The following is a 10,411-nucleotide window of genomic DNA, read 5'->3' as shown; positions in this document are numbered from 1 at the left end:
TCTCTTGAGAAAATTCCATGCATGGTGACCGATGAGATGAATGAAGAATTGATGAGGGAATTTACAGAATTGGAAGTCAAGGATGCCTTGAATCAAATGGCTCCCCTAAAGGCACCGGGTCCGGATGGTATGCCTCCGTTGTTTTACCAACACTTTTGGGCGACGATGCAGCATGATGTTACTTCAGCCATCCTCTCATGGTTGAATTCAGGTACCCTACCCGAACCAATTAACCATACACTCATTACTCTCATTCCTAAAATAGCTAATCCTGAACATGTGTCTGAATTTCGCCCAATTAGTCTTTGTAATGTATTGTATAAGATTTATTCTAAGGTTCTAGCTAATAGGCTGAAGAAATTTTTACCTTCCCTAATAACTGAACATCAATCGGCCTTTGCTAAGGAAAGACTTATTTCAGACAATATTATGGTTGCTTTTGAGACCCTCCATCATATAAAGCAACATAATACAGGGAAGCATGGGTTTATGGCTATCAAGTTAGACATGAGTAAAGCCTATGATCGGGTGGAATGGGTGTATTTGGAGAGGCTTTTGGAGAAAATGGGTTTTTGTGATAGATGGGTTGCTCTTATGATGAGTTGTGTGAAAACGGTGTCGTACTCCATCATGGTGAATGGTCAGCCAACTGGGTTGATCCACCCTAAGAGAGGAATTAGACAAGGAGACCCACTATCTCCTTTCCTTTTCCTCTTATGTACGGAAGGACTTCATGCTCTCATAAAACATTCGGCGAGGAATGGGGATATCAAGGGCTTTTCCTTATGTAAACGAGGTCCAAAGCTAACCCACTTGTTTTTTGCAGATGATAGCTTGCTTTTCTGTAGGTCAATCCCTGAAGATTGCCATAATGTGCTGAAGATATTAGGTGATTATGAGTCTTGGTCAGGGCAAAAAATTAACAAAGAAAAGACCGCAATCTTTTTTAGTAAATCTACCACAGATGAAGCAAAATCAAGCATAAAGAACCTCTTCCAAGTCCAAGAAGTGAAGTCCTATGAGAAATATTTGGGGCTCCCCTCTTTTGTTGGCAGGGGAAAAAAGGCTAGCTTCAACTACATAAAAGAAAGGGTTTGGAGGAAACTTCAAGGATGGGAGGGTAAATTGCTATCTCAAGCCGGAAGAGAGGTTTTAATCAAAGCTGTGATCCAAGCTATCCCTACTTATGCCATGGGGTGCTTTAAATTGCCATTGGGGCTTTGTGATGACATTGAAGCAATGATTAAGAAGTATTGGTGGGGGCAAAGGGGAAATAGAAGGAAAATTCATTGGATTCGGTGGAGCGAACTAACTAAATCCAAAATGGTGGGCGGTATGGGTTTTCGCGACTTGGCTCACTTTAATGATGCCCTTTTGGCAAAACAAGCATGGCGGCTTTTGCATAACAAAGAAACCCTTTTCTACAAAGTTTTCAAAGCCAAGTTCTTCCCTAACACTTCTCTCCTAGAAGCTAAGGAAACAAGTTCGGGGTCCTATGCTTGGAAGAGTATATTGTACGGTCGTGATGTTATCCTCGATGGTGCTTGCTGGAGGGTGGGGAATGGAAAGTCCATAAAAATTTGGCAACACCATTGGCTGCCCCGAAAACACCCAACCAAGGTCCTATCTCCAATGGTGGAAACAATGGAAGAAGCCACAGTGGATTACTTAATTAATGAGGAAGCTAGAACTTGGAACATTGAAATGATAGATGGAATTTTTTCACCACAAGAAGCTGAGGAAATAAAAAACATCCCGTTGGCTAGAGAAGAAACTGAAGACTCTCTGTACTGGCCGTGGGAGCATGATGGGAGATATAGTTGCAAAACGGGCTATCGCTTCTTGAAGGAAGATGAAGTTGAATTCCGAGTGTCTGGGCACCAAGACAATGAGGAAGGGTTATGGAAAAAGGTTTGGGCCCTTGATTGCCCAAATAAAGTAAAAAATATTATTTGGAGGGCTTGCCGTAACTCTCTTCCTACAAAGTGCAATTTATTCCGGCGAACTATTATTACAGAAGAATGTTGTGATCGGTGCAAGGAAGAAAATGAAGACTTTTTGCATGCGGTGTGGAGTTGCAAAAAGCTGGATGGGGTATGGGGTGTGAATAGCTTGTGGCATTTTCGGAACCAACAGAGATTTGCAAGTTTCAGTGAGCTCTTGGCCTGGGTCTTTGATCATCACAGGAAACCGGGTCTGTTTGCCTTCAATGTCTGGTCCATTTGGCATCAAAGGAACCAGGTTCGGACTCATCAAGCCCATCGCCCCCTGCATCAAATTTCCCAGTGGGCTCTTGATAGCTTCGTTGAATTCCAAGCGCTGAAAATGGCACCACCTCCAAGTAAACCGGTGAGAAGAGCAAGGTGGAAACCTCCAGACCAGGGAGCGCTCAAAATCAACTTTGATGGCGCCATCTTCGCCGATGGAAATTGCTCAGGACTGGGAGTAGTGATCCGTGATGGGAAGGGGTTAGTTCTGGCCTCCATGGCTACTCGGGTCCCACAGCAGCTCAAACCAGAGGAGATTGAAGCTTTGGCTGCGTCTAGAGCCCTTGAGTTTGCTAGAGAGTTGGACGTTTCAGATGCAGTCTTGGAGGGTGATTCTCTAATGGTGATTTCGGCCCTGAAACAAAAAAACTTTGGACTTGCTCCGTTTGGTTTGTTGCTACAAGACTCCTTAGCATTTTCTTCAGGTTTCACAAAATTGTCCTACTCTCACACTAAGAGAGAGGGCAACACAGTAGCACATAATTTGGCAAAGTTAGCTGTTAATTTTACAAGTTGTGTAATATGGATGGAAGATGTTCCACCGGATGTAATGACTTCTTACCAGGCTGATTTAGCTGGTATTTCTTAATTTAATGTCAGTGCTGTTTTCTCAAAAAAAAAAAAAAAAAAAAAAAATCACATATAGATTCTTACATAATTTGCCAAGCAGAGTTATTCCAGCACAACTTTTTCTTTGCACTGCATTCAGTGTTTCCATTCTTGGGAACAAAATTATAGCAAGGCGCACGCACCAAACAATAAGAAGGCACATTTATTAAAATGTCAAAAGATTAAGCAATTCATCATTGCAATATCAAATATTATCAACATCAATAGCTAAATCCAAATCTTTGTTTATAAAGTAATAATAGCAATTACACATCCAAATCCCCAAAAACCAACACAAAAGGAAAACAAAAAAAGAACTTTTTTGTGTCAATACAAGAAGGGAATTACAGCTTTTCTTCCCTTGGGATAATCCTCCCCAAACTTATCCAAATACCACATATGGTTCGCACGTGCCCTAGGCACCAAATTGGCACACGTGTTGAGGAAAAAACCTAGTCCAGCAAAAGACCAAGTCATCACTGCCCAACCAAGCCATTCCACAATCTCCCCAAAATAGTTTGGACAGCTCACAAGCTCAAACAAACCTCCTCTTGGCACCCTATAACCTTTACCTTCCTTTTTCAGACTCGCCAAAACTCTATCTGACCAAATATTCACACCCATGCCACCTAAAAACACCACCAACCCAATAAAAAACCTCAACCAGAACCACCCATCACCTTCATAATCCTTATAGTGAGACACCCATCTGGCTTGTAAGTAAGCATTCAAAAGATTGAACACAAAAGCCATCATTGCCACTGAAACTGGGAAGCCGCCATTGTTGGTCTTACTCTTATTGTTGTTGTTGTGAAGGCGAAGTGGGTATATGCAAGTTCTGTGGAAATAGTGGAAAAGATAGGGGGAGATGAGAAAGAGAGATTTGGGGTTCGAAGAGTGGGACCCAAAGGGGAAGAGAAGAAGGGTGAGCCATAAAGTGGGGCTTTCCATGAGGAACCAAGCTAAAGGTGGGGACATGGTGGGACCCCAACCTGGACGGTTGTGTTTGCCATATGGGGCTTGGAGGAACCTGAGGGAGATGAAGATTGGGGGCCCTATGAGGTACAGAGTTAGGAGGCTGTAGTGAAAGAGGTTTTGATCTGATGAGACCATTGTTGTGTTTGTGACTTTGTGTTTTGTGTTTTTTGCGTCTGAGTGTGTGTGTGGAAGTGGGCTATAAATAGCTGGTTCCCGATAAAAAAAGGCGATGTGGTTGAGTTGGATTGGAATGCGCGTGTTTTTTGTGCAATTTTCTATAATTTAATGCTAATTCCTAGGTGGGGACTAAATGACTTTCTTTTCTTGTTAATTAATTAATGATTGGGGAGTAATTGGCACTTGGCAGTACCGCATTGGTAGGTTACTTCATGTGGGTAAATCTTACCCACTGCAGGAGCAATAAACCTCCATGGGAGGCAGTGGTAACAAAATAAGTCCAAACTCATTTCACCGTCCAAACTTACCCATTTTAATTGAACCCAAACTTACTAAATTATTAGTTGGATTAAATGGGCATTAACCTAATTAGACCTAATAATTATTAGGTTTTAACTAAAAACCCATTGAATCCTATTTAGCCCAAAAATAATATACCCAAATTCAACATAGCCCTTTCCATATATTAATTAAAAAAAAAAAAATACCCAACCCTCAGACAAAATTAGACTCTAATTTTCTTATTTCTGTTTCTTTAACTTTCTCGGCAACCAAACATATTCCAATTTCGTTAATATCTTTAACAAAAGCATTAAAAGATAGCTTACCAGAGTCCATTTCTAGCGGCTTCGAATCATCAAAGGAAGCATTTTCCAAACCTTGAGAGAAATTCAAGACCCAGACACGAAACGTTGTGTTCGGTTCAAGCCCGAGGAAATGCGAGGGATAGTCTGGTTAGACCAACGGTGAAGAAGAATAAGACGAAAGGTAACAAGGGAGATCAGGTGGAGGAGGAAGAGGAGGATTTGATTCTTCCTCCGGTGATGATCTCCGGCGACACCTCGAAGTTCTCGTACACGAACCGGTAGAGCCACTGGTCCGTGATTCGGATCTCGCGAATCGTGTCGGAGACACTCCGTCTCGAGCTTGAAGGCGTGCACTGGTTCGTGATGGGCGACGACGATGAACATGGACTCGTCAAGGCATCCCCAAATGTTCTCCGGCGAGTCAACAAGGTACTTGACCCGACATGCAATGCCGTAGATTCAGGTTCGGGCTAGGCTAGGGTGGATGATGAGCTTGGGGGTTTCAGAGGAGGAGGAGGAGAAAGCTTTTTTTTTTTTTGGTAATTAATGTCCCTGAGGAGACAGCAGGGCTGGTGGTAGGAGTGATGATTCTGATGCTGCTAGTGTGGGTAGTCAGCCCTAGAGTGGTGCTAACAATGGTGTAGTTCTGCACTTTCATAGAATAAAGTGGAGGAGGCTGTGGAGCCTCCGAAATTCTTCTCTTTTTGTGCATTAGTCCATCCATATGAAGTTTGCTCAGATACGCTCGTAATCCTGCTTCTGAAACCACATAAATCTGTAAAAAAGCCACTGTTAAAGAAGAACTCACCATGTCTGGCTTTACATTAGAAGATGTTCATGCAATCACCTGGGCTAAAGGAGGAATGAAGAATGTTTTTCTATGGACTTTGATCCATATAGTAGCACCAAGGTAGTCGCTATGATGAAAACTATGAGCTATTTTCCTAGAATGGTCCTAGGGAAGAGTAATCGAGGAGTACAACACTGAGGTTGACATTACTAGGCAAGATTTGGAAACAACCTAGCAGAGGGCTAAGAAGGCCTTTCTCGGCCTTTATCACTAGATGGAGGACCAAGGCGGCCTAAAAGACTAATAGGCCCACTGAAGGAGAGCAATAGGGGTGTGCAAAAACCCACCGACCCGCCAAATCCGACCCAACCCAACTCGACCCGTCGGGTGGGTCGATTTTTAAGACTTGGTGGGTTGGGTTGGGTCACAAAATTTTTTTTATAGTGGGTCGGGTTGGGTGTGAGTCATAAAATTACAAACCCGCCAAACTCAACCCAACCCGACCCGCCGGGTTGGGTCGGTTTTAAGGCTTGGTGGGTTGAGTTGGGTTACAAAAATTTTTTTTTTATAGTGGGTCGGGTTGGGCGTGGGTCATAAAATTACATATTTGATATATATTTAATAATTTTTTTTTAAATCAGCTGTAAATTTAATATATACTAATAATAATATTATATACTATAAGTGCTTATATATAATATTATATATATATATATAAAATATATACTAATAATAATAAATTTAATAATAATAATAATAATAATTTGCAAACCCATGGGTTCAACCCGACCCATGTGGGTTGGATTGGGTTGGGTTGGACTTATGTGATAGGTTGGGTTAGGTTGAATTTTTTTTTACCCACTATGGTGGGTTGGGTCAAAAAATCCCCTCAACCCGACCCAACCCGACCCATGCACACCCCTAGAGAGCAATTGGCGATGATTGTGAAGAACCTACTACCAACTTACCACAAGTACTTGTTTGCCTAATATTTTCCAATCTTCAAGGCCTTCAAAAACTCATATAGAAGATGCACTCAATAACGGGACAATAAAGATAGTAAAAAATGAAGATGTAGCAAGGCCCAATAGCCTAAGGCCTAGCACATTTCAAATAGAGCAAAAGCTAAGGTGGTCAATTCAAGTTAACGTGTCGGATTTGTGTCATGTCAAAGTAGGGATACTTAACTAAATGACTTAACTCTAATCCAATCTATTTAATAATCATGTCATAATCTTTTAACTCTAACCGGACATGTTAATGAGACGGGTTGACCTGACCCAACCTACTTGACAGGCTTAATAAAGAAGTCGTGTTAGTTTGACAATAATGTGATACAACTAATTTCAGCCAACTTAATATTAAATATAACACCCATCTAGAAATAAATATTTTTCACATCTCAAAAATAGTGCATAGACTTCAAGTCCTCAACTCACATTCAAAATAATATAGTTCAATTTCCAATTATATTAGGGTTTGATAAAGTTTTAATTTCTAATTATATTAGTAAGATTACTCACTTTTCAATTTAAATTTAAAATATAGATTGGATATAAAAGTTATTTGACAAATCTAAAATAAAATGAATATTTATTTCTTATACAAGTTAAACAGGTTGTGTTAAATGGGTCATTTTAGGTTGCTACAAATAAATTAACATGTCAAATATGTCTATTGTGGGTCATGCTAGTTGACCCTCTTATGACTTATTTCTTATCGTATTGCTTTCAGATCAACCCGTTTATGACCCAAACCTACTAAGACCTAATCCTAACCTGCAAAAACCCGTATCGAGTTCGTGTCGTGTTTCTGGGTCGAACATTGACATACTAGCAAAAGCATGATGACTGCATGACATAGGAAGGAAGCACAAAAAATCACATTGAGACTTACGTGGAAGGTTAATTCCACATATTGATTACGTGCTGTCAAAATCACATTTAGGTTCTTACATAATTTGCCAAGCAGAGTTATTCCAGCACAACTTTTTCTTTGCACTGCATTCACTGTTCCCATTATTGGGAACAAAATTATAGCAAGGCGCACGAACCAAACAATGAGAAGGCACATTTATAAAATGTAAAACATCAAAAGATTAAGCTAAAACCTATGTTGGGTTCGTGGGTTGGTCGAACATTGACATCCCTAGAAAGCATGATGACTGCATGACATAGGAAGGAAGCACAAAAAATCACATTGAGACTTATGTGGAAGGTTAATTCCACATATTGATTATGTACTGTCAAAATCACATATAGATTATGTACTCTCGGTTTCTCTCTGCTAGTGAAGGGTGGTCCAACCCTCTCCTAGAGTGTAGAACTGGTGTCCCTTCTTCGGAAGGTGTCTCTGTCCCTTAAGGTAACAAGTTTACCTTAAGGCTTTGTTGGGTTTTTTTCTCTAGGGACTCTGGGAAACAGTTAATAGATTAGGATGGAAGAACTCACGAAAAACTGGAACAGCCTGACCCTCTCGGAATGTGAAGGAGCAAACTTCCGCATTAAGGAGGAGCAGGCGAAAACGGAGTTTATTTTAGCAGCGAAATTCCTGACTAAAAGAGCTCTCAACATAGACGCCATTGCTAAGACTCTCACTCCCCTTTGGAGATCGAAAAATGGCTTCAGAATCAAAAAGGAAAGTGACCATGTGGTTTTATTTTCATTTGACGATAAGAGCGAGATGGAGAAAGTTATGGAAGCTGAGCCTTGGAGTTTTGATAAACGTCTAATGGTTTTGCAACGGTATGGTAGGGAAATGGTCGTAGGTGATATGGAGTTTAGGAAGGTGACATTCTGGGTGCAAGTTCACGATCTTCCAATCAGATTTCGGACGAAAAAGATTGCTGAACAGCTGTGTGAAGCGATTGGAGAGGTGAATGTAGGGACTGCTGAAGCGGAATCAGAGGGAGATAATTTCATGAGGGTCCGGGTTACAATAGATATCACCCAACCCTTGAGTAGGGGACGAGTGGTCTTACTTGACAACGGTAAGGAACTATGGGTACACTTCAAGTATGAGAGGCTTCCAAGCCTTTGCTTCTGGTGTGGCTGTTTGGCGCATGAAGATAGGGACTGCGAGCTGTGGGTGGAAAGTGAAGGAAGCCTCCTGCCTGAGTCACAGCAGTTCGGCCCTTGGTTAAAGGCAGCACCATTTGTTCCNGTAGAGATGAATGTGGGTGCGAATAGCTCCTTTGCTTAATGTGAGTTCATCTGTTCTCATTATGTGTTTTGCCCCCCACCACACCCCCCCCCCCCTTCCCCCCTTCTCCCCTCTCTCTCCCACCAAGCTCTTACTTTTTCCCTCCCCATGATGCACTGTATCAGTCTTGCAACTTTTTGGTCAGAATGGCTGGGAATTTACATGGTTTATTAATTCGTATATATGCCTTTTCTTTTGGTTCTAAAAAGTTCAGATAATATAATCTTGGTAACTCCATTCCTGTCTTCAAATGATCTGAATGATAAATTCAGTGGGTACATTGTTTGTATAAATTGTATCATATCTCATTTTCTTTACTCTCCATTAGATTATCATGCTCATTAATTTATGAAATTGTGCAGTATGATATCAGTATTTTGCTGATATCTTGTGCTAAAGAAGGTGGATTGGAGACAAATGGAGGTTATTGATAAAACAGTTGAAGCTGCACTAATTCTAGGAAAGATTTTGACTTTCAGCTGTCTTCAATGCTACCAGCATTTATTGCTATCTCTTGCTCTGGTCCACATGGTTTTGCATCCACAGAAACAACAAGGGACAGCATAACTGCGTATTTTTCAGCCGGAATGCTTCAATTTGTATTACGTTGTTACAATTTAGCATCTCATGTTCCTTTTTTTTCTCCCTTTTTGGTAGAACATTTTAATTGTTAATCTTTTTTATTTATAGACACACAACTTTGTATAGATTGTGCTGAGTGCAAGGGAGGCTAGAAGAGCTTCTATATATTTGAAATAAGATGCCGTTTGGTTAATTATTCTTGTCCTTTGCCTAGAATTTTGTTGCTCCTTTTCTTTCGTTTTTGGCTTAATTTCATGTTGTTGCTCTTAAGTTGCTTTTGTTAACAATTTTATTGCCATTTTGAGTTGTGGACTAGGTTGTCAGGGACATTACAGTTATATGTAGTTTGGATAAATTAATAGTCCATTTCCATGAAAGAATTTCATGGCTTTAGTGTTTTAAAGTGAAAGCACCTTTGGGTGAACATTATGAGCACCTTTAAGTCTGAATGACTGAATTGTTTTCTTTTTCTTTTTTTATTTTTAATGCTCGAATTTTCTGCGTTTGCGAGCATTTATTCGCTACAAACTTATTCGCTTAAATGTTAGGTTTATAAAAAAATGTGACTTTAAACAAATAAGTCAGCTTGTTTGTTTAAACCAAGCTTATTTGCTTAAAATCACTTCTCTTTTTTTCATCTCAACTCTAAGCAAATAAGCTCGCCGTACACTTGCACAGGATATGTCGTATGGGTTACGGATGGTGGTTACGATTATGTTGGGATTGGGCTGGCTAATTAATGTCCCTGAGGAGACAGCAGGGCTGGTGGTAGGAGTGATGATTCTGATGCTGCTAGTGTGGGTAGTCAGCCCTAGAGTGGTGCTAACAATGGTGTAGTTCTGCACTTTCATAGAATAAAGTGGAGGAGGCTGTGGAGCCTCCGAAATTCTTCTCTTTTTGTGCATTAGTCCATCCATATGAAGTTTGCTCAGATACGCTCGTAATCCTGCTTCTGAAACCACATAAATCTGTAAAAAAGCCACTGTTAAAGGAGAACTCACCATGTCTGGCTTTACATTAGAAGATGTTCATGCAATCACCTGGGCTAAAGGAGGAATGAAGAATGTTTTTCTATGGACTTTGATCCATATAGTAGCACCAAGGTAGTCGCTATGATGAAAACTATGAGCTATTTTCCTAGAATGGTCCTAGGGAAGAGTAATCGAGGAGTACAACACTGAGGTTGACATTACTAGGCAAGATTTGGAAACAACCTAGCA

General features: G+C 40.6%; 2 protein-coding genes across 2 annotated transcripts in view; one reads left to right on the top strand and one right to left on the bottom strand.

Annotated features, from left to right (window-relative positions):
* Window positions 1–9,384, top strand: part of LOC112018480 (acetyl-coenzyme A carboxylase carboxyl transferase subunit alpha, chloroplastic) — a gene marked incomplete in the record, with an annotated part of 18,567 nt that extends 9,183 nt beyond the window's left edge. The window contains 2 exon segments of the mRNA XM_065761288.1: window positions 8,575–8,610; window positions 8,972–9,384. Coding sequence (XP_065617360.1) covers window positions 8,575–8,609 — 35 coding nt within the window.
* On the bottom strand, window positions 3,106–4,036 carry LOC136062345 (steroid 5-alpha-reductase DET2-like). The gene has a single exon (XM_065761289.1). The coding sequence runs from the start codon at window positions 3,987–3,989 to the stop codon at window positions 3,204–3,206; it is 786 nt and encodes a 261-aa protein (XP_065617361.1). The 5' UTR covers window positions 3,990–4,036; the 3' UTR covers window positions 3,106–3,203.
* Window positions 9,385–10,411: the final 1,027 nt, after the last annotated feature.

Source organism: Quercus suber, unplaced genomic scaffold (genome assembly GCF_002906115.3).
Source record: "Quercus suber isolate HL8 unplaced genomic scaffold, Cork oak 2.0 scaffold_405, whole genome shotgun sequence".
Lineage (NCBI taxonomy): Eukaryota > Viridiplantae > Streptophyta > Magnoliopsida > Fagales > Fagaceae > Quercus > Quercus suber.
This window is presented reverse-complemented; position numbering and strand designations above follow the sequence as displayed.

Bases quoted from the DNA above. Each gene is read 5' to 3' on its own strand.
- LOC136062345 (XM_065761289.1), bottom strand. From the start codon at position 3,989: ATGGTCTCATCAGATCAAAACCTCTTTCACTACAGCCTCCTAACTCTG.